The sequence below is a fragment of the Megalops cyprinoides genome, chromosome 18, assembly GCF_013368585.1.
Source record: "Megalops cyprinoides isolate fMegCyp1 chromosome 18, fMegCyp1.pri, whole genome shotgun sequence".
In the NCBI taxonomy this organism is placed as follows: Eukaryota; Metazoa; Chordata; class Actinopteri; order Elopiformes; family Megalopidae; genus Megalops; species Megalops cyprinoides.
Window position 1 is genome coordinate 30,768,543 of NC_050600.1, and position 25,189 is coordinate 30,793,731.

Below are 25,189 nucleotides of genomic sequence, written 5' to 3' on the forward strand. Positions count from 1 at the left end.
GTCTCGTTGCTAGTTCGTCTCAGTTATCTGTTTCGCTACAAGCTGTTTTTCCTGTTCTGCCTGCCAGCCTGTTTCTCCGATCTTGCCTGTTTCCCTCGACCGTGTTTTTGGATCTGTTTGGTACTGTTAGCCGTGCTTTTCTGGTTTTCCGACTTTGCCTGTTTTGACTTCGTTTTCTGGATTCCCCGTATCGGCTTATTATACTTCGCTTTGTGCACCCCATTCCGCTGTCTGCGCCTGAGTCCCTGCCTGAGTTCTGACAGTACGAACTAGCCAACTATGGACTCAGCAGACAGTAGCCAGCTGCGGTCAGTGTTAGACCGACAGGGAGCCCTGCTCAACCGACATCATAACCAGCTGGAATCGGTTAGCAAGACCCTGGAGTGCTTCGCGGCGTGCATGGACAATCTCTCAACTCACCTGCAGCACCTCCAGCTTGCACAAGACCTCCCTGCACCTGCTCTGCAACCTCTTGCCGCTCAGCCAGGAAGGGAGCCCCGTCTGCCACCTCCGGAACCGTACGCTGGTGACCCTGGAACCTGCCGCTCCTTTCTGTCACAGTGCTCTCTGGTTTTCGAGCTCCAGCCGTCCACCTTTCCCACAGACCGGGCACGAATCGCGTATGTCATCACCTTGCTCACCGGGCGTGCCAGAGAGTGGGGAACGGCAGTGTGGGATGTCCGCTCGCCTGTGTGCTCCTCCTACACCTCCTTCTGTGAGGAGATGAAGCGAGTGTTCGACCGGTCCACAACCGGTCATGAGGCTGCTCGGCAGATGCTGCAGATCCGTCAGCAAGGGAGCTCAGTCTCCAACTATGCCATTGACTTTCGGACCCTTGCTGTGACCAGTGGCTGGAATCAAGAGGCTCTGTACGACGTGTTCCTCCATGGGCTTTCTGAGGAGATCAAAGACGAGCTCGTCACCCGGGATCTGCCGGCTGGGTTCGACACCCTGGTCGACCTCGCCATCCGCATCGACCACCGCCTGTCTGCTCGTCGGAGAGAGAGAGCAGAGTCTCGGGGATCAGCGGGGGAGTTTCGGAAGCTTTCCATGTCTGCTGCAGCGATGCCCTCTGTTCCGGAACCCATGCAGATCGACGGCACGCGCCTCTCTCCGGCGGAACGACAAAGGCGGATCCAGACCCGGTCCTGCCTGTATTGCTGCAACCCAGGGCACTTCGTCTCTAAGTGCCCAGTAAAAAGCCAGCGCTCACCTGTAACTGGGGAGATACAGGTGAGCGCAACCCCTGTTCCAAACTCCCCAATCACTCGCCCACTGCTGTCAGCGTCCCTCTTTGTTCATGGCCAGCCACAGGTGGTTGCTGTTCTTATTGACTCCGGAGCGGACGGGAACTTCATCGATGCTAGCCTGGTCCTGCAGCTTGGGTTGCCACAGGTCCCGCTCCAGACCCCCCTAGAGGCGGTTGCCATCACCGGGAGGCTGCTCATCAAAATAACGCATGTCACTCCGCCGGTGAGTCTTCTGCTGTCTGGCAACCACCGTGAGGACATCGTGCTGCACATCATGGACACACCCCAAGCACCGTTAGTACTGGGACTCCCCTGGCTCTGCAAGCACAACCCCTGGATCAATTGGGTGGAGAACAGAATATCGGAGTGGAGTCCTTTCTGTGCATCTCAATGTCTCAAAGACGCTCCAGTCCCCGTCTCTTCAGCTTCCACCATTGCCGATGAGTTTCCTGACCTGTCTGGAGTGCCCCCTGAGTACCTGGACCTGAAGGGAGTTTTTAGCAAGTCCCGCGCCGCCTCCTTGCCGCCTCATCGTCCCTATGATTGTGCCATTGACCTCCTGCCTGGCACCACTCCGCCCTGGGGCCGCCTGTATTCCCTGTCGCCACCGGAGACGGAGGCTATGAATAAGTACATCCAGGAGTCGCTGGCAGCTGGCATAATTCGCCCCTCGTCTTCTCCTGCCGGAGCGGGTTTTTTCTTCGTGGGCAAGAAGGACGGCGGACTCCGCCCCTGCATCGATTACCGGGGGTTAAACGCCATCACGGTGAAAAACCGATACCCTCTCCCGCTGATGTCTGTGGCGTTCGAGTCCCTGCAGGGAGTGAAGATCTTTAGTAAACTCGATCTGCGCAACGCCTACCACCTGGTCCGCATCAGAGAGGGGGATGAGTGGAAGACCGCGTTTAATACCCCGACGGGTCACTACGAATACTTGGTCATGCCCTTCGGTCTTACCAATGCTCCTTCCTTTTTCCAAGCCCTGGTAAACGACGTTCTCCATGACATGCTCGGCAAGTTTGTGTACGTGTACCTGGATGACATCCTCATCTTCTCCCGCTCGCCTGCTGAACATTGCCTTCATGTCCACCAAGTGCTGCAGAGGCTGCTGGAGAACCACCTGTTCGTTAAAGCGGAGAAGAGTGAGTTTCATCGGGACTCGATTTCTTTCCTGGGGTGTGTTGTCACAGCCGGAGGGGTCCGGATGGATCGTCGCAACGTCCAGGCGGTCGAGGAGTGGCCAACGCCAACTTCTCGTCGTGAGCTCCAACGATTCCTGGGTTTTGCAAACTTTTATCGACGGTTCATTCGTGATTACAGCTCGGTTGCCTCTCCTCTCACCTCTCTGACTTCCCCCTCCAGACGCTTTTCCTGGCCCCCAGTCGCTGCGGAGGCATTCCAGGCACTCAAGAGGCGCTTCACCACTGCGCCGGTGCTTGCCCAGCCTGATCCTGCCCGGCAGTTTGTCGTCGAAGTGGACGCCTCGGAAGTGGGAGTGGGGGCTGTGCTCTCTCAGGTGTCCGCACTAGATAACAAACTCCATCCTTGTGCCTTTTTCTCGCGCCGGCTTTCCACCTCGGAGCGCAACTACGACATCAGGGACCGGGAGCTGCTGGCCGTTAAGCTGGCTTTGGAGGAGTGGAGGCACTGGCTGGAGGGGGCGAGTATCCCATTTCTGGTGTGGACCGATCACAAGAACCTGGAATATCTGCGTACGGCGAAACGCCTTAATCCTCGCCAAGCTCGCTGGTCCCTGTTCTTTGCCAGGTTCGACTTTGTTCTCTCCTACCGCCCAGGTTCCAAGAACGGCAAGCCCGATGCCCTTTCTCGCCAGTCCTCCCCACCTGAGGAGGCGCCTGAGTCCAGCACCATATTGCCCGCTCGGTGCTTGCTGGCTGTGGCATTATGGGACATTGAGTCCTTAGTACGCTCTTCTCTACAGGGCGACGCCTGCCCCAGTTCTTGTCCGGTTAATTGTCTGTTCGTTCCAGAGTCTGTTCGTTCCCAGGTCCTGCAGTGGGGACACTCCTCCAAGCTGGCCTGCCACCCAGGGGTTAGACGCACCAAGGCCCTCATCGAGCAGCGTTTCTGGTGGCCCGCCATGGAAGAGGATGTCCGCAGCTTTGTCTCCGCCTGCTCAGTCTGTGCACAGAACAAGCCCTCCAATCACCCACCTGCTGGACTGCTGCGCCCTCTGCCTATCCCCTAGCGACCCTGGTCCCACATTGCCTTGGACTTCACCGGTTTGCCCGCGTCTGAAGGTAATACGGTTATCCTAACCGTGGTTGATCGCTTCTCCAAGTCTGTGCACTTTGTCGCGCTAGCGAAGCTGTCCACGGCTAAAGAAACGGCTGAGTTGATGATCAATCATGTGTTCAGACTGCATGGATTGCCTGTTGACATGGTGTCGGATAGGGGGGCCCAGTTCACGTCATGCTTTTGGAGGGCTTTCTGCACACCTGCATCCCATCTTGTCATCTGCCTTGCCCTATATATTCCCCGTTTGTTTCTTGTCTCGTTGCTAGTTCGTCTCAGTTATCTGTTTCGCTACAAGCTGTTTTTCCTGTTCTGCCTGCCAGCCTGTTTCTCCGATCTTGCCTGTTTCCCTCGACCGTGTTTTTGGATCTGTTTGGTACTGTTAGCCGTGCTTTTCTGGTTTTCCGACTTCGCCTGTTTTGACTTCGTTTTCTGGATTCCCCGTATCAGCTTATTATACTTTGCACCCCATTCCGCTGTCTGCGCCTGAGTCCCTGCCTGAGTTCTGACAAAACAAATGAATACAGCAGTATGCACAAGAGCGGAAACTGGAGACAGCCACACTCTAAAACACCTCTTCATAAGCCTGCTCTCATCGCAGATCTGACGCAAGTGATGCACAGACATGATTGGCTGGCGACGTTAAAGCTCTAGCTCCCAGGACAGGGGGGTTGCCAAGAGTCAGAGGGGTTGCTGGGACTGGAAGTGTGAGCCCAACTGAACCTCTGCTCTGGTCATGGAGTCATAGACCCGCTTCATATCTAGCAACAGCAAACAGGCCGGTGATCCGCTCACGCTGAGGAGCTAGCTTTAACCTCCAATAACACTAAATTATGCCATCATAGTGCAATGTGGAATCGTTCAAAGCACAGGGAAAAACCTTCAACCAAAATTCTGACATCTCAGCTTTTCCATCATCACAGACTACTGAGATCTATAAAATGAAAAATACATCAATAAAGGTATTTATGTAGAGAAGTATAAATAAACAGCATAGATAATGAACGGAAAAAGAGAAGGCCAGGCAGCTCACAGGCAGCTTTGCTGCGTGTCCAGCAAAATACATCCAAAGATTATGAGATCTAGTCCTTTAGTATTAAATATCTCAGTATAACACAATGTAAGTCTCATAGCTCTCGTGAAGTGATAATGGAGAAGTGCTTCCAACCCCTGGGTTATTATGTCTTTTCATACTTCACACTAAGATTTATTACTGTCAACATTTAGACATTGATTAATCAATTTCTTTATGTTAACATTTACTGATTTAGCTATTATTGTTGACATTCTTTTATTTTTTCTCTACATATATACATACAGATTCAATTTTTATATTTTAAATTTTCACAGATTTTCCTGTTCATAACTGAATAAGAAACACTAAACTGAACAACTTTTTTGAACCACAATCCAGCAAACGTGGCTTCACCAGGAGGCAGCAGAGAAACACCTCATTGTGTGTCTACACACCAGACAGAGAAGCCTCAGGACACCTAATTATGTGACCTCCAGCACAGTACTCTTTCAATGACTTCCCCCGACCCCTTGGGGAATCCCAGCATGCTGTGGGGTGGTGAATGTGAGGGGTCTCTCAGTCTTACTCCTGCTCTCTTGCGAACCCTCTTGCTGCAGCTCTAACAGAGACAGAGCTGTTAGCTGGCCCTCTTTATTGCCTTGCGCAGTGCTTGGCCCAGGCAAAACGGGGAAGTGTGTATAACATCGGGCTTCAGAGCACTAGAGGCTGCAGGTGATGAAGGCGCTGCAGGGGACAGGGGGTCCTACCTGGCAGGAGCGGAACTGGTTGACCAGCAAGGTGCAGCGCTGCGGATCCTTCCTGCCATCCAGGCTGTCCAGCTCAGATGCCACCTGGTTCAGCTCCTCGTCGGCATAGTAGAACTGGGCCAGGAGCTGGGGGTCTGAGCGCTGCAAAGAGAGAGAGAGAGAAAGAGAGAGTGAGGCTGACTGTGGATAAGTGACAGGCCTTTAAGGAGGCTTTGACATCACATCAGAGAGCAGGCTGAGGAGCAGGGTTAATACTGTGCTACCGTGCCACATGGCTGAGCCCCGCATGGTGCAAAATTATGTGTTAGCTTAGCCTGTCTCTTCATAGTGACGCTGCACAACCCAGAAACACTCCGGAGCAACACACCCATCACTTTTTAACTGTGGTCAGCACAGTGGGGTTAGGGGGGGTGCTGTCATCCAGGACCCACCCTCTGTGACCTCCCTCCTGGTCATGTGACCATTGGTTATAACTTCAGCAACCAGCCATTTCTGTATTGAAATTCAATTCTTGTCCATCATTTCCCGTTAAAGTTTTTCAGTGAATGAACTGAATTTGTTTCCTGAACTGACTGAACTGACTGAACTGACATTTGGGAATTGCTTACAACATGCCAAACAACTCCCCGCGCTGAAGCGAAGCTGCCGCTGTGTTATACCAGAGACGCACTGCTATCCCTCCGTTCCACGGGAACGATTCCACCTGCTGATCTCCCCGAGTACAACCGGCATATACGCATATACTCGCACTGAGCAGATCTGCCAAAGACAGCAGCCAGCTTATTTTTGATGCACCGTCCACTGCTTGCAGCTTTTTAATGGCTGTTCTGAGGGCCACGACAAGAAGGCAGCAGTGTGACCTATCAACCAAACAACCACATTTAACAGAAGGAAACAACAATGATGTTCTCCTGTGAGTTCTAACATTAATCATTGAATGCATTTATGAGGACATTCTTCAAATCAGCTGATCCCGCTGAGCCACTGATTAGACAGCGGGGAGAAAGGAGCTCTTTTTTCTTTTTTAAGATAAATGTCACATTCAGAGATGAGAGATGCCTATCAGACTCAAAACAGGTAACGGACATGGTCATGAAAAGGTGGGACTGTATCTTGATGGACAATTCGGTTAATTTGTTTCTCCTTGTTCACAAGCAGCAGAGACACTGTCTCCAAACAAGATGTGCAGACGTTTTACTTTGCCCATGAACTACATTTTCTATGAGGGTAAGCACTGAGCGGTATTGTCAATCTCCCTGCCAAGCTTGCTGCTGTGGTGACCTGTATTCCCGAAGGCAACTGCGCTTGATGCGGTGGCAATTATTTTTAGAACTGATCGCTACTTGCTCATAATGTTATGTTGTAATTGGATCTGTAAGGGGATACAGCGCAAGTCAGAAGCGAAAAGAGCACGCGAGTTCATGCCACGCTACCATAGACATATGGCAGCGTCTCTGGCATAACTTCGTTTGTTGAGCAGCCGTGTGGCTCAAGGGTGAACGTTTTAGATCGGTTGGAAAATCCCATTACGAGAAGGCGACTGCAGGGCTGTAACAAGACTCCCGGGGAAGAGAGGTTCCGCTTTTCACAGAAATAAATAAACCCAGTTCCCGTAGATTCCTATTGATCTGGGCATAGGCTATCACACCATAGAGAAAAAAGACGTCTTTCGCCCTCCTGTGCCTGTCGAAAACTCACAGACTCAGAGTTGAAACGGACACAAACACATTCAGATTCCAGGCAATCCAGTTACGGTTTAGGAAATTCTGCGTCCCACATTTGTTGAAAAAAAAAAAAAACAGTGCCACCAATAAACTGATCATGACACAAAATTCACGATTTGATTTACGACGAGTTAGAGAGCTGGGGAGCATGACTGGCAAAATAACCCGCGGCAAATTAATAGTAATAATAATAATAATACACCTGAAGAAAAAAGTTTTAGCGATAAATATTTTTCTCATTTGGGATTGTGTTGTATTGTCTTTTTTGTATTGTTTTTCTATTTTGATGTTTTTATTCACTGAATCCACGGGGGTGAACTGAAGAATATAGATGCGTTTTTTTTTTCTTTGAACCGTGTGCCGTCTAAATTTAAATAATCTCCGTGATTCGCGTCTTAACTTCCAAACCATACGGCAGTGTGTATAACAATTCTCAATATAATGTACTTTACGTCTACGTGTACACATATTTACATAGTATCGGTGTCTTTCGCAAATGACAATTTATCTAGTCTTTTCAAGGGAAAAATCAGAAGAATACCCGCTTGTGTAACACTGCGTCTCGTCTATGAGAAAGTCCCCGCCGATCCGGTTTCCCGGAACGCATTGTGTTATAAAAACGGGGACAGAATGTACCGTATAAGCACTGCAGTTTCACCTTCCACATCTTCCTCACACAAATAGTACATTAACAATAGTTCTACCACAGCTGTCTACATTAAATGTATTTTTAATGATAAATTAAGTGGTTGGTAACCTGACTTCAAAACTTGCTTGTGACAGTGACAGGCGCAGAGTAGGCCTACGACAAGTGCAACGTCCAGAGAAAAAGCAGGGACGTCTGTCGTTTTCACATGCTGCTCCTAGCCTACTTTTTTAGCAGACGCTCTTACCCAGGGACGTATATAGATACGTACATATCACGGTTTCATACAGCTGTATATTTACTGAAGCGATCTGTGCAATGTACTTTTTCCGAGGGTACACCGGCAGTGGCAAATCTTAAAATCGAACATGTAACTTACAGCTTACGAGTCCCCTAAGGTGAAATATGAGGTTGTAAAATTGTGTATGCTGTGTGCATCTGGCCAGCAGAGTAGTCCACTAATGTAGTTAGTTAATGATTATAAGCTATTGATGCAGTTACACAGTTAAATTACACATTGACCATTTCTCATAAATTGCCTTTTAGATGTCATCTCTAAAAAGGGGGTGTTATCCGGCGATTGAATACTTATCGGCTTAAAAAAGGACATGCTCTTTAAAAACGTGGCAGCTGCGACGAGCCTTTATATTTCACAAAGTACCATCTTAAAGAAATGGATCAACTAAATGAACTGTACGGAAGCCATGCAATTATTTTTAATGACTTTATCTCGAAATGATTCGGCTAACTAAAAAGAGCCGGAATTTGCATCACTAGTGTGTGTGTGTGTGTCTTTTTTTTTGGTGGGGGTGGGGGTGGGGGGGGGGGGGGGGGGGGAGTGGTAGATCACAGCCTGCCCCTGTTGGAAAACAACAGTTTTTACCTCTTCTGCTCCCCACGTGACTCTGTCACACTCACACATTGATCAATTGAACGGGAGCTAATCTTCAATTCAGGAATGTCTTTATTAATTTGGTAAAATTACAGGCCATTTGGGTCTGATTGGCCCACACTCTCACATGACAGCACGTGACACTAGCCAGGGAATGGGAGCGGTACTATCAGCTCAATGAAAATGAATCTTTTACTGACTACTTGCCTGCAAAGTCCATCTAATTCTTCTGATATATACAAATGCGATCCCACAGAGAGGATAAAGAATCTGTATCTTTCCAGAAGTCCAAGGTTAATAAATGATTGAAGACTACTGTCATATTAAAGAGGATTTGACTTGGTAATGCCCACACAGTTGGGAATGTTACTGCCATGTTACTGCCACTGTTAATGGGACATACTGCCATACGTCTTAATGCTATTAAAGTGAAGAAGCTCAAATGTCCTTTTCGTGTGGAAAATTAAACTTTTCTCAGCGCCTGATGGATTTATTCTGGTTGCAAACCCAGATAAAGCCATATAGACACATAGTCTGTAATGCTTAAAATGAAGGACAAAGTTCAAGGCTAGTGTGGCAAAATTCACACTTGGCCTCATAAAACCGCACCTCTTTTCCCTCTCTCCAGACACAGCCCCATTGCTAATGACTGACATGGCTAAATAGCAGGATAGAATGATTCCTCGCAGCCAAAGGAGATTTCAGTAAGTCTACACACTTCAGAGCTAATCCGCACCATAGACATATTCTTGTGTTCCAGAGGGTTTTATCTATCGTGTGGAGATAAGAGGGGTGTCATAAATGTTATTTATTTTAAAAATGCTGCTATGTTACGAACGCCCTAACTACTAATCGAAAATTCATGGTATACATTTTATATAGCCATTTATCAAACTATTACAGTTCATTACGGAAATTTTAGATTCAAATGGAGAGCAAAGTAGTAACCATGGTAACGCTGGACTGGAGGGGCATTGAGTCAGAATTTTTGAAAACGAGCCTGAATCCCATCAGAATGTAATGGCAGGAATGACTTAAAAGAGACTCTGAAATGCACTGGAGCCAACATGTTGTCCTTGTAACGTATACATAAGGTGTATACATAGGGTGTATATATGTGTGTATACACAGAGTCCTCCATTACTGTGTGGCCAGTGTTTCGCAAGCGTTGTGCTGCTCCAGGCAGCAGCCGGTAAATGACCGTGTCTGTCATAGTAACCCTCCTGTCCGCGTACTTCAGCTTTACTACAGAGCCAGGGGCCACCTGGGAGAACTCCGTACAGTCTCAACTGAATCTTCCCAGGGAGGTTCCAAACACGAGGCCCCGGCAACCGCTGCCATGGCAACACTCACCCCTAGTTCCCCTCACAGAGACTCGTGTTTTATCTGTTTATTTTTATTTTATTTCCTTTTCATTCCTGTTGCTTCTGACACTCACGAACAGGTGACACACGAAGAGTCACATGACCGGCCTGAAACTCCATGTGCACAGCGCAGGACTTCACCCGAAACCACCTAGGGCTGTTGTCATCAGTATTTAAGCTTGCCATAAAATCTTCAGTAACTAACCTTATGTTTACATCAAACCAAAGTGATACGTCTATACGGCTATTTGTTTTTCAGAGTGATTTCGACAGAAAGACAACGTTAGACGTTTCAGTTAGACATTTCACCAAGCATATTTTTAAAGACCTTCGCTATGGCTTTGGCCTGTGCCATATCCATGGTGAAGAGGCAACTAGCACAAGCTGGTCCCCAATCCGGTGGACTGAGGATTCAGATCCAAGGGACCTTTCATGACCTCTCTAGATGGCTGTACACAGTCGTAATTGTACGACCCACAACCCCTACCACTTCATCAATCCTGCCCTGTTGGCTGGATAAATCATCACTGACTGATGTTGATGTCAAAACTGTCAGGAGAGTACTAGGCATTTTATGGTTCTTTGCCCTGGTCTGGGTTTTTATGGTTCCTTTCATTACTCAGGACCAGACCAAGGGCATAGAAGTCAACAAATACACACATATAGCAGGCAAGAGGGTGAATGGCCTACCACCATAAATACCCCTAAATCACTGACCTCAGGTCACATACCTACTTATGATAGGCAGCCACTGCTTTAAGAATTGCAAGAAGTTACCTAGAACCCAATCAGATACTTTACAATCTCAAACTAATGATTCATTTGATTTTGCCAGATAAAAGTGGAAGTAGGGCGTGGAATGCCTGCTTTGTGTATTGGTAAGCATTAATCTGCCCCTCAGATGTAGAATCCTTGGCTAAACGGTGGCCACAGTCATGCTTGGTTTAATCCGAAAGTGGTTCAGGTACCAAATACTTCTAATATAATATTAAAGAAGCTTTAAAGATCTTAAAGCTACTTCTCAAAAACAGTAACATCCAGATAGGCCACAGCTGCTGAGGGTTGCCTTCTCCCCCTTTCTCCCCTTCCTGAGCACAATCAGCGTGTGTGTGTTTATGTGTGTTTCTTTGTGTGTGTCTACATGTTTGGATCACTTACCCTTTTATACCCCCCAGTTAATTGTACCCTCATGTCATGAGAAAAATGTTGGAAAACCCAATGCCACTGTAAAGGAATGGACGAGAGGGCGCCACTGAGGGCTCCTGGGTCAGGCCAAAAACTCAGAGTGCGAGTGAATAAGATGGACAAAAAGTAATTTTTATTTTTGGCTTAATGTTAAAACTAATCAATAGGAGTCCACATTCAAAGTTCAAATAACACAAAAATAGTTTTAAGTAGAAAAAGAAAGAAAAAAAAAAGGCAAACAAAAAAATAGTAATCTCTGAACGCAAATAACTACAAAACAAAGTACAAAATCTGCTAGGTCTCTTTTGAAAAGGCAAAGAACAATATTACAGCAGCAGTACTCACAGTCCAACATCCAACACTAGACTCCTTCCATGAGACTAGACAGACAGACATATCCCAGGTGACCAGCACCATTCACATAAAGGGGGGGGAACATAAAACAATCAATCAACACAAACAACAACATGACAAATCCTGATGCAGCATCATAACACCCTACAACATTTAAACAGCAGATTTTAGCCAAAGTACAATTCAACCAAATGACACATGAGGATTAAAACGGAGGCGGCTTGATCAGGGCCGTCTCTGTCACCCCTCATGGCCACAAGCAAGGTAAACTGGGCCAATCGTGGCCGGAACGAAATAAACACTACGCTGTTTCCCCACGGCACTCCTTTGCCACCGGAGAGACACTTGCCAACACTGAGGAGCAGCATTCAACACGGTACGACTATGCTACGTTGTTCTTTTTTTAATGCACCCAAGTTTGCACGCCTACTTAAGCAAAATAAAGATGTTTTAAAGCATAATCACAAGATTGTCTAGCGTTTTCATTCACCGTTATAAAACGTCGATTTCGTGAGCGACAACATTAAGTCCGTCAATAGCGGCATCGCATTGACTTAAGCTTGATGGCTCTTATCGGCATCTGTCAGCGTGTGCGTGTTTGCGAGTGTCGCGGAGTTCACACAAAGGCAACTCGTGCCCAAGGAAGGCAGTGGACATGTGCGGTCTCTCCATGACCGTCACAGCCACGTGATAACATGTATTTCTCAATATAGCAGCAAAACCACCATTTTACCAGTTCCTCTCAGCCAACTCTCTCCTCTCAACCCATGCCTATTAATGTTTGGTGTCATTGCAATGCTCATGAAGAGCTGAATGCAAAAATGGTAATCTCAAAAATATATCTGGTATTTCCAGATGTTTGGATCTATGGCACAAGATTTAGTCCTGAAGAAACTTCCAGGCACTCCCCCACCATAAAATTAAGTATGTGTGGGTCAGGGAGGTGGAGAGAGCTTCTTCTTAAGTCAGGCCTAGAACAGGCCTCATGGCTCAGTTTTTGCTCATGCTCCCAGCTCAGATAGACGCTCAGTCACCCGTTCAGTCATCCAGTCCGTGGATCAGTTTTACCTGCAACCTTTTCCTTTTGGAGTTTTGCTGCTATTTACTGCTATTGTGAGTGGTTCTTGTGTTCGTCCTTAGGAGAGGTAAACAATTGCCTTAGGTAATTTTCTCTTCACGCATTCATTCATCCATTCTGTGATCCATCCATGTTCTTGTTTTGTTAATGTCTTTATGTAATTTAGTGTCTGTTAAGGTAGTGGACCAGGTCTGTAGCCCAGACTCTGAATTTTGTCTTTGTGTTAGTGTAACTGCTCAATAAACCTTTTTAATTTATTCCAGTGGTGATTGCATATTTCTGACAAAGGTTGATCCACCAGACTGCTCATTTCCTATCAACAAATTTAATGATTTAATTGATAATTAATATCTTTGATAATAATGATTAAATTAAATCTTTTTTTAAATTATTTTACATGTTGGTTAGGTGAGGAGTTTTAGTAATTGGTGTCATTTTGAGTATTCAGATGGCCCGGCCAATAAACAAGGCCATCAATTTCTAAGACCGCTGGGTTCAGACCATTTCATTTTAATAAATCCTCACTTCCCTGACAAAACCCTCCCCAGCTAAACTCAGATTTCAGAACCAACAACTTCCATACTTAAGCTTGTAAGCATGCCAATTAGCATCACAGCACTGGCATGTTTGACAGACTTACTCCCAGCAAAACAACAAAATCCGGCGTTTGCCACAGTGAATTACCAGATCCTCCTGTCCACTCTTGCTGATCTGGGCATCACTGGTACAGCACTCCACTGGTCTGAGTCCTACCTCACAACAAAACTACACCTACCTACCTGAACTCATTGCTATATCTATGTACCTGCCCAACTACTATGCTCTGCTACTGATCGGTGTCTGGTGGTGCCGTCACATCCTGGCACAAGATCAGAACCTTCTCCTTCGTTGTCCCCTGATGGTGGAAGGAACTTCCACACTTCACTCGTTCCACTGAGTCCCTCACTTGAAAAATCTGAAAACACAGCTCTTCTGTGCTCAACTGAACACCTGAAACGCTACCACCTAAAGCAATCTCTTACATCATTAAAAAAAACTCTATGGTTTGATGCAACTTTTTCTACCAGCTAGCTTGTACCTTGTCTGGTCAACTATTGAAACATGGTCATGCTGTGTTTCTAATATTATTATTATTAATATTAAAAGCCTTATATGGCTTTTTGCTTGTGTTGCACTCTGCCCCACTTATAAGTCACTTTGGATAAAAGTGCCTGCCAAATGAATACATTTAAATGTAATAGTGATGGGAAATGGCACAATTCATCTCATTAGGCAGGAAACCGCATTACTGGAATTATCTGATCAGTGACCATTGTGACATCACTCACAGACATAGCAGGGAATATCATTTTGTAGGTGAAGAGACTCACTTTGCAAGACAGAGGCCATGCTAAGCGGTGCATGTTCCAATAGTGGCACTACCAAAAACTCAATAAAAGCCTTGAATTAAAACACTGCCAATAAGCACTGAGTCCTCATTAAGTCATAAGTCATTTTGTGTCCTCACAACATGCTTCAAACACTCCACACCAATGAACCCAAAAATGAACCCAGCTCACAGGGTGGGACATGGCAGTAAGGAAAAGGCCGCTCTCTGAATGTTGATGGTGCACGCTTTCGAGGTGGGGGACATTTTTTTCCAGAGGGCCATATTTACTTTGATAAAGTAAGCCGAGGGCCACACATTGGACGTTTGAAATGAAACATGAAACACAGTGCTGTTATGTTAAATGACATGAATTTGATATACATGACAGATTACTTTACAGTAGCCTATTTGCCAGCCTACTCAAAGGCCTGACATTTTTTACAGCTTTATGTCAATCTGGTGTACTCTGCAGTTACAAGAAAAAGATTTACTTTCATAAAACAATCCAATCGGATGCCCTTTTTGACAATTCAGCAGTCAACTCTTCATCAATGACTTCCACACACCGAGTAACTGCGCAACGCGACAGACTCAAACTTTCAAACTGACTTTTCTTGTCAGGGTACAGTATGCTACCCGCCTCTACCATACAGTCTTTTAAAAACTCACCATCTGAAAATGGCTTGCTGTGTCTTGCGATTTTGTGTGACAGCATGTAGCTAACTTTTGTTGCCGATTCTTAAACTGTTGACTGCTTTGTAAAAAATATTCTGCCTGGCAATTAAGTTGGAAAACAATTTCAGGGCTTTTTCTACTCTTTCATGCGAAGACAAATTTGTGGCATAGTTAGCATGCTTAGTACTGAAATGTCTATTAATGTTGTATTCTTTGAAGACAGCAATACTTTCTTGGCATATTAAACATATTACTTTTGAACCGACACTTGTCACAAAATATTTCAATGTCCATTCTTTGTTGAACACTCGACATTCAGAGTCCACTTTTCTCTTCTTTGAAAAGGCTTTGGTACTTTTTTTCTGTGGCAAGACACCATTTGAGTACATAACGTACATTGTTATCGATCTAGCTGGCTATACATTGTTGCAGAGCTAACGTTAGCTAACAGGCTAGTTTTGCTAATGACAAGCAGTAAACACAAACACCAGAAACTCCTAGGATCCATCCAATTTGACTCCAAACGGCATCTTTATGATGAATGTTATGATACCGTTTAACTATCATGTTGTACAGTTCACTGTGCTCAGAAACTAGCACAATTAACTTCACCGCTACCTTCTCCATTTTTGGTGGTTCTTATGGTAAATGACATCTCTCACTACTCCGCTTGTGATTGGTCAGCTGTCAAAAAAGCGCTTGACGTAGGGTGTTTTTTTCTGAGAAGTTGAAGTTTTTTCAATTGAAAAAAACGCCCTGAGCTGCAGAAAAAAAAACGCCGGCGACGCCGTTAAAAAAACACTCAGGACGTTTTTGAAAACACGGTCTGCTCCATAGGATTATTATGTAAAACAGACATTGACAGCTTCAAAATATGACCCAGCATTTTTTTTTTCGTAGTTGCGGGCTGGATTAAAATAGTAGTCTATGCGGACCAGGGCCGGTTCCAGCCCACGGGCTGTATGTTGCCCATGTGTGCTTTAGTGTTAGCGACAGCTATGCTCTGAAAGAAAGCCCTTCCTTTTGTACAGAAGAGAGAATGGTCTGAGGTGGCACGAGGGAGGGCCTCGTGAATGTAATTGAGGTTAACACCCTTGCATTTGTCCAACAACAGCAATTACACCTCTGGTTAAATCTAATCTTTGGCCTTCAGGCAAAATGTAAGTGCCATCCCCTGCAGTGGTATCTGAATTACACCTGATTCAGCTCAAATCTCTGACCTTTGACCTCCGCAGAAGCACTGTGGGCAGCTCAGCAGCAATCATCTCAAATATCTGAGTGCAGACACTGTGAAGGGTCTCATATTAAGACCTCTGACAGCATCAAATTACAGCTCTGCTCTGTTCTCTCCATTATGAGAACAGACTGACACCAACGAAGCTTTAGGTAGTTCTTCATTTCTGTATCTGATTGGACATCTTTCTTCTTTTATTTCCTTGAGAAACAGAGCCAGAGAGGACACTGGAAATAATGTTTACCCTTGAACTGCGTATTCTGAGCTGTGGATTTACCCCACAGCCAGTAGCAAACTTTAACCTAAAAGGTATTCAAGACCCAAGATTCTCAACAGGTGGAATCACAGAGAGGGCAAACATAACCAGCCAGTGTTTGAAACTGAACTCCAAAGAAAGTGTTTGGTTGAACGTGCTGAAAACACACAGTGTAGGAGACGTGCAAGTACAAGCTGCAATCTCTGTATTTTTGGACCCATGGCAGCAGCACCTCACAGCAAAAGGGATTTTTTTTGTGTGTGTGTGTGTGTGTGTGTGTGTGTGTGTGTGGGGGGGGGGGGTTCTGTAGTTCCGGTTGCACAGGTGGAAAATGCCCCTGGCATGAGTGAAAATGCAAAAAGGGACAAAACAAACAGTAAACTGAATGTTCTGATGGAACAGATAGGACAAAGCCAAGTGACACGAGCAGGGGCGGCGTGGAGGTGCTGGCACCGGCAAGGTAAGGAGGTGTGACACTCCATCACATGTGATCTCAGTTTAACCATGTGTCAATCAGTCTGTTTCTTATACTGAGGAGAACAGGTGTGCGAGATGGTCTATACACAAAGGTACACACATACACATATGAGCATGCATAAACACGTTAAAGCACGTTAAAAAAACTCACAAACAGGCCTCCAACAGCAACAGAAAAGATCCTGAATTAACCCGGTGCACAAGAGCACGTCTCTTAACTTCCAGGTTCTGCGTGGTGTGCATTACCGGTTGTAGTTTGTTGTATTAGTTGTGAGGAGAATTGCAAGAAGACCTGGATAGCAATAGCGAGGATGAGTGTTTTTAAGATTAAGGAGAAACGACTAATATCAACGGCAAGAGAAGAAAACGTCTCTACATTGTTGTGTGCCTCCATGTGCTAATTTTCGTCGTCAACTCAATTAGCTGTCATCGGTTTCCAATCGATCCTGAGGTATGGGCTCAGTAGCTAATTAAAAGGGACATTCTGAAACACTTCACGTGGCTTAATGTTCCAAAACTGCAATCAATGATCACCAAATTTCACCACCATCTCTTGACATAAACACAGGTGCGGATTAATGCACAGGCTGGCCTAGGCTGCAGCCAAGGGGCCCCACGTGTGTGAGGGCCCCGGATTGGCCAGACTATTTTTAACCCTTTCGCAGTAACTTATTTTTATGTTATGTAGCGCATGTTGTGTTACATGGTTTGTTATGTTTTCAGTTAGCGTTCGCTATATTTCTAAGGTATATTTCAAAATTAGCTAGAATTTTTCCAAGATAGTGTTCTAATCGCACCGGTTTTAGCATAGGCACTAAACGGCAAATCACACCGGTGTGACCGTACGCATGAAAGGGTTAGTTATTTAAATTTACTTAAGAGGGGAAAAAAAACTTGAGCTCTATTGGCCCATAAGAAACATTTAAAAAAAAAGCAGTTGATTGGGTAGATGTGGCCAGGTTCAAAAGGTCAAATTGGTTTTCAAATAATATGTCACTGCTACTGGACAGCATGGCAGCAAAATGTCAGAAAGAAAATATGATGGCGGGGCACAAAAACGAAAAGCACAGCAAAGAACGGCTGAAAGAACACCGTGGCCAAGATCTACTAAAAAAAATCCGTAAATATTCTGCGCAAATTGGATTTTACCAGCCTTAAGGACCTCTGTCAGAAAAACAAGGAAGAAAAACTTCAAAGGTAGGACTATGTATTTATGATTGTGCTGCTGTTGCATTATTGCTGTTATATGCTGCTGCTGTGTTTATTGTATTTTTATGGCCTTGTTTTATTTGAGTATTGCACAGCGGTTCAATTTGTGTCTCTAAGGATGTTGTGATTTTGCCTCAGTAAAACAGGGTGTTCTGTACCGCTGCAGATGTTGTACCTGTTGGTTTAGAAAGCTAAAAGCTGTTACCAGCTTGCATATGCACTGTGAATGCCTTTTCTCTGTAGCATTGCTGTTTATAGTAAAGGCTGTCTCAGAGTGAGTGTGAGAGAGAGAGTGTGTGTGTGTGTGTGTGTGTGTGTGTGTGTGGGCCGTGTAATATTTCTAGCATGCTTTTACACTAGGGATGGTAAGATTCACCGATTCGCATCGGTACACCAGCATAAAATTTCACGATGCGATTGCCCCAATTAAAAAAGTGTGCACCGGATACAATTTGAGATGAACTCGCGATGCATCATTTCTAACATCTTTCCATTGGTAAAATCAGATTTTTGTATGTATTATGTTTATATTATTAGTAGAGGCCCAATGTCTTTATTTAGAAATGTGACCAATAATTTTATATTTAGATTGATTCCTCCTCTCTAAACTTTCTCAAGTGCGCGCTCTCTCTCTCCACTGCTGTCAGTGGCTAATTCTCGTCAAGTCTCTCGGCCAAGTATCGCGCGAGTTGGAGGCATGTCCAGGCGAATCACAGATTACCATGGAGGTATACATTCCACCGAATTGCTACAAATCAAATGTTTGGCGACACAGACAATTTGACAAGACGCATGCATTTGCAAAATATGCCATTCCGCTGTATAGTACACAGGCAGCACGACTAACTCAAGTACTCACCTGAAGTAAAAATGGCACTTTAGTTAATTTGAGATTTGCTGTCTCCTTAAGAAGAATCAAAGAAATAAAATCAAACTATATGTACCATATTGAATTGCATAGCACCACATTCTTTTGCATCGCATCGCAATCAAATCGTGTGGAATCGCACTACATCGCAATAAGGGGTGAATCATATCGTATCACATTAGTACTTGCCTCATATGTATCTCGGATCGTTGGCAATGCATGGAGATGTGTATCGCATCGGCCTCCGTGATGGAGATGCACATCCCTATTTTATGCATGGCACTAAATTACTTCTTTTCTGGTATGATGAGTAAGGGGGGGCCCCCACACAAAGAGTAGCCTAGGGGCCCATGACCACCTTAATCCGTCACTGCATAAACACCTGTCAAAAAATCAAAACTGAAATCCTATGAATATGGATGCTTTTTTGATAAGAGATAGTGTTTATGACATGTGAGATGTCACACAAATTTGGTGATCATTGATCGCTGTTTGGGACATTAAGCCACGTTAAGACTTTTTCTTATAATGGGCGTCAATGGAGAGGAAACTGCTTAATGTAAGAACGTCCATATTTCGGTTTTGATGTTTTGACAGGTGGAAGAGTTTATGACGAGATGTCCGAGAGAAGTTTGGTGATCATTGATTGCTGTTTTGGAACATTAAGATCCGTTAAAAGCCTTTTCAGCTTAAGCGTTTTAGAATGTCCCCGTTAAGATTCGTAGAGACACCTTCAATCCCAGTAATACTCGGCTCTGTTTTAGGAATTTCCAGACAGGTGATTTCGTTGTGACGGCTGGGGGACAGAGAAGACTCAACAAAGGAGCTGTACCTGTTTGCCTAGAACGATTATACCATACCTGCACCAAGTTAATGTTTGGGAATGTCAGCCGAGATGTCCTTCCCCGGACTTAGCAGCGTCTGACTCCGACTCCGAGATGGAAGTGCAAATAGTGCCTGAACATGATTACATGCATTACTCCAACGACCTCAGTAATGGCAGATGAGTTGGCAAATGAGAACGAAGCACTGAGGAGAAATATACAGGAGCTACAAAACCAGCTTGAAACTTTACAGCTGCAGTCCCGTTTTGGACTGCAATGCCTTGCACAATCAGATGAAGACATCGATTTTTACACAAGGTTGGTCCATGTTTTTTGGGATAGTATTAAATTAATCTGTGTGTGTGTGTGTGTGTCTGTGTCAGACTCAGTAATGTATAGTTAAACAACCATAATCTAAAAAAGTCGAGAGTGATTATCATTTCATTCTTAGATTTGTGTCATACAAACACTTCCAGGCCTTTTGGCAACTGGTGGAGCCTGCTGTAAAAAGTAAGATGGTGCGGATCACCAGTGCCAACGCTGCCTCTGCCAATAGCAATGAGCCAATTCAACTAAGAGCAACAGTAAGTTATGTAATCAGGGTCTCAAAAAACAAAAGAAATTAAGGTCATGCTTAACACTGTGGATAGGTCTGATTTAACTGGTCTCTGCAGTGACTGCCAAATATTTATAGGTCAGCACTGTTAACATTGATAGGTTCAAAAAACAGATGCATAAAACATTCTACAAATTAGATCTGAGATGACAAGATGTTAATGTTAATTGTATCTGTTTAGAGATAACATTTCAGTTTTTTGTTGTTATTATAAATGATATTGTAAATTATGAATTAATTAAGGTCCTCTTTAGTAAAGAGGATAAAGAGGCACTGTAAAATCTGTTAAAATACTCTACTGGCTTATTCTAATAAAAGTCAAATGTAACAACCATACTGTTTCAACTCTTTAATTACACTGAAGAAGGCAATGGGGCTGAATCACATTAGGTGATGTTTTTAAAATTTTAATTACTGCAGGCCACATGAAAGATTTTTGGCAGATTTACAAACATCTCTTTGTCATAACTTCTGATTTTTTTTTTTTTTTTTTACAGTTGACAGAGTTTTTGAGTTTTTTCATTACCAAAGACTGTCTTCAAATTTTCAAGTAAACTGCCATGTAAACGTAAAAAAAGATGTAATCTCCCTTCTCTCTAATGATTGCATTACAACATTATGGTTGCACAGTGCTGTTCCAGCCACACATGAACACTCAGCATCACTCATCTGCACAGGGAGGAGTCCTCAAGGACAATCTTAAAAGAAAAAAGGTGTTGTCATGTTACAATCATATAGCCGACACCAACACATCAGCTTAAATATTACACAGAAAAAGAGAAATAAGAAAGCTGATCAGATTGTTTTGAGTAATTATGGTAGTAAGCATAACCTTATCAAGTTATCAATGTTATCACAAAAAGAGAACAAAAATAGTCTATTTCTGTTCTGTTTTTGGAACATTGTAATGTAAGGAAATAATAAGTCTGAGTCTAAATAAGTCTGAGTAGTCTATAACGTTAGTGTCTTAATTTACTCAAACCTACGTTCAAATATACAACGGTTTGTACAACAGTGAATACTGAACAGCATGCACATAAATGAAACTGAACATACAGCAAAGAACAACAGCCACCACAACTAGTTTCTGGGGTTTTCATAAAGGCTAGATATTTGAATGCTACCTACAAGGCAGGTAACGTTTATGTTACCTACTTCAGACGTTAATGTTATAAAGTTACAGAACCTATCCTAGCCACATCAAATCCCCCAAACATAACTGGAACAGAACTGGCTTGGAACTGAAGAACAACTGAACTACCTTCCATCCTACTTTGAGGTTGTGAGGTTTCTCATGTTTCCTCATAGACCTATGGCAGGTAGCTCGGACGCTCACTCTCCCTGTTCGTTGATCTTTATTTGATACTGGGGACAATATCATGTTATCATCAACACACTTAAAACTGGGTCGTATTAGTCAAACTGTTGTCAGATTATCCAACGTTAGATAGTAAAGTTAGCTGGATAGCTAATCCTCTCTGGCTGTTTATGTTAGGTAGCTACTAAGCTAAGCTAGTAAGTTAGCTTACCTTCATAATTATCGATGTAACAGGAGACGTACATCTGGAAGCCCTTCTTTCGCTTACTCCTTGGTACTGATGTCGCAGCTTGAATGATGCGGAGAACATCATTAATCGTTATCTTTGGAAGTCTAAGAAAGTCATTTTGTTGTCTACAAACTGACCGGTGTCGGAAAGCAGATATGCTTGTGCCCACCGTCCTAAAACCGGAAATCGTACAACGTCGTCTTACGCAACTAGCCAATATCTCTGGCAGTCTCTAGGGACCCAAGGCGGGGCAGGATGCGCTCTCATGAAAAGTGCTTTTGTTTCTTACTGAACACAGAGTGTACAAACAACATGGACCGGTGACCCAGCTGGAATGCTGGCAGACTCAGGGTTTGATTCGTCTGATGATGGCATCCTGGCGGATTCAGCCTCAGCTTTTGTTTCAGTCTGAAAATAGCATAGTGGCTGATTCAGATTCAGTATTTGATTCATTCTGACAATGGAATGCTGGTGGGATCAGACACAAGTGTTTGATTTAGTCTGGTGGCAGAACATTGGGTTGGCAGGCTGAGCGTTTAATTCAGTCTGGACGCAACAGAGGTAGCTGCCTGAAGACTGCTGGCCCCACACATGTTAAAGCTCTCAGAGGGCTGGAGGTGCCGCCAGCTGCTGTTCTGTGGTATGGACATGCCGGCACTGGGGCTGTCAACTGCACTGCTCTCATTTCATTGTGTTACATCATCACATAAGACTCTTGGCAGATGCTCACATCCACACCAACTTACACAGCTTACATTTTACTCTGCATGATTGTACACAGCTGGATGGTTACAGAGGTAATTTGCCAATCTGGGTGCTTTGGGCTTGCTGACCTCAGCTCCACACCACTGCCCTCTCCACAGCATCCCTGTGATCCTGCAAGAAAATGCTCCATCTCAGGATCTGAGAAGGAGCTCTGACCTATCATACAGCTAAACAATAATGACTACATATACAGAATACAGTGAATGCAGAAAGTTTTCAGACCCTTTCAAGTTTTCCCACATTTTGTTATGTTTCAGACTCATCTTAAAATGGATTCAATTCATTTTTTTCTCATCAATCTACACAAAATACCCTGCAATGACAAAGCAAAACCAAGTTTTTGGAGTGTTTTGTTAATTTATTAAAAATAAAAGGGGGGACAAGCTGTTTTTTCCGAGTCCACTTGAATGGCCCGTTCAATATTCAGCACTGCAATGTCAGACAGTTTCTCCTGACTCATAGTGTTTCTCATGTAGGTTTTCAATTCAAAGTTTTCGACGCAAGCAAGAAAAGTTCCTTTTGCATGATGCGCTGCTCATTGGCACGGTCAGAAACTTGTCCTGCATTGACTCAAAAACAGCATGTCTTTTTGCCGAGCCCTTGATGAAGTTATAGAGCGAGGAAGCATTGGCCAGCATTGTCTTACAGCTGTAATGCTGCGGCAGACATCCACAATGCAGTGGTTAAGGACATGCGAATGGCAATGATTGTACATTGCTAAAGGATTTTCGCACAAAATCCATGAAGCAACACCACTGTAAGCTCCCCGCATGTTGGCTGCACCACTGTAGCACTGAGCTCTCAGGTTATGGATGTCAAGCTCAAGACTCACCAGAATATTCTTTAAGAGCAAAGTCAATGATTCTCCGTCTGTTTGGTCAGTCCGATAAAATCCAACAAATACTTCATGCACAACAAGATCTTTGTCAACATATCTTAACACCACTGCGACCTGCTCATGCCTGCTAATGTCTTGTGTTTCATCTGCAATGAGGGCAAAAACTTCTGCTACACACACCTGCTGGGTAATGTGGTTTTTAACTTGACTGGACATAATGGAAATTCAGTTCATTCTGGTGTTTGCTGTCAACATAGCTAAATGATCTCTCTCACTTCTTGAATAGCCGGTCAATTAGGGGGTTGTCAGTAGCTCTTCATCAACTCTAAAAAATTTCCACGATCTTCTGCCTCATCCGTTTCATTGTGACCACGAAGCGCAGTGCCAGCTCAGCAATAAAAGAGTAAAGTGTGCAAATTTTTTTCTGATACTATCTGTTTTCATCAGCTCTCTTTGCATGTTCACAGCTGATCTGAGAGGCAACACTTCCAGTTTTACGAGACTGTTCATGTCCTTTCAGCTTTAACACTTTAGAAATGTGCACGCCACTTTTCTGGTGTTCTTTGAATCTTTCAGTAGCTTTTTTTCAGTTACCAAATCCAGTCGTTTGAAACGTGTCTGTCTTGCTCTCCTGGCTTCCAAATGTATGACAGGCAAAACAAAAAGCCTGATCAGCTGCAGGGCTGTTTTCGAGCCAGTTGTAAATTTCATACCATTCTATCCGTAACTTTTGATAATCCTTTACTGGAAATGAAATTAATGGTTGATATGGTCCACTCTCAATAAAGTTCACACAATTTTTAATGCCATGAATTGGATCTCATTTTGATGGCTGCAGCGGGTAAGTTGAAATATGGCTAACCTCTTCAAAACACTGATTAGCTGGGGTCAAGACTGGAGCAGAAAGGCTTGTGTGCTGTCAGTGAAGTGCGTACTGTCTCTTTAAGAGTCAGTCACCAATTGATGATGTCATCAGCACCTCATTTTTCTGTTCAGGAAGTGTTTAGTTAATGGAAAAGTTAGAAAAGGCTTCAGAAGTTCTGGTCACGACAATTCTCTTTATCTGTTACATTTCATGTTCCTGGATGCACAGTCGGTATGTTTGTGTTGTTAACAAAGCCTTGAGTGACATTTCATGTTTTAATGTGAGTTTACGATATATGTGTTGGTTAGAATGTGCAGGATAAGATAGTCCATTGTCATAGTTAAAACACTTAAAATGGTTAAAACACTCATTTTAGTTAATTGTCAAAGCACAGGTTAAAATGGCATGTAAGTTGCACACTTAAAAGAACTCAGGTCTCATTTCATGGTTGTTTTATTGATGTATACAGGAATTCATGTATTTATTATGTTGTATCCTCCTACAGTTTTACCCGCTTCCAGTACACCATTAAACAGAGTTCACCGAGTACTCTCTCCAGCGTTGTGATTTTGGAGGAGGAGTTATCTGTCAGCTTGTGCAGGGCGTACAAGGGTGGCAGAATAGCTCGTAAGGCAGGTAATTGGTGCTTCCGTGACACTTGTCTGTTCAAACTGTCGTTTTTCATCAGCAACATCAGTTTTTGGCTTTTTAAAGAAGTAGTCGTCAAGTGTATTGGGTCGTTTAGCCATTTCTAGCCATCGACCAACCAGGGCCGTATGTAGCCTGCTTTGACTGGGGGTGCAGTGAAAATTTCTGGGAGGCATCATTTAAATTGCAGTCATATAGTAATAGTCACGTTTACCTTCCAGCCACCCCCCCCCCCCCCAAATTTTTGGAGGACATTTTTATTAACTTTATTGTACTTTTTTTTGGCTCGTTTACCCCTGTTCTATACTTTAATATTTTTTTCATTTCTTTTCTTTTTTTTCTTCTTTTTTGTGATTCTGTTACATTTTCATGCATATTTTATTATATCTTATTGAGTTACATATTCCCACCACCACCCCCTCCATCTTTGGAAGAAATTATCTTTATTAACTATACTTTTTTATTTT

At 44.1% G+C, this 25,189-nt stretch overlaps 1 protein-coding gene across 2 annotated transcripts in view; it reads right to left on the minus strand.

Moving 5' to 3' along the window:
* The window catches only part of zfyve28 (zinc finger, FYVE domain containing 28), a 128,154-nt gene that overhangs the window by 51,449 nt on the left and 51,516 nt on the right, over nt 1-25,189 (minus strand). For both annotated transcript variants that reach the window (XR_005005641.1, XM_036550812.1), the window contains exon 2: nt 5,289-5,429. Coding sequence is in view for 1 of the 2 variants with exons in the window: in XM_036550812.1 (XP_036406705.1) it covers nt 5,289-5,429 (141 nt within the window). In the remaining variant the exon portion in view is untranslated. The remainder of the gene's footprint in view (nt 1-5,288; nt 5,430-25,189) is intronic.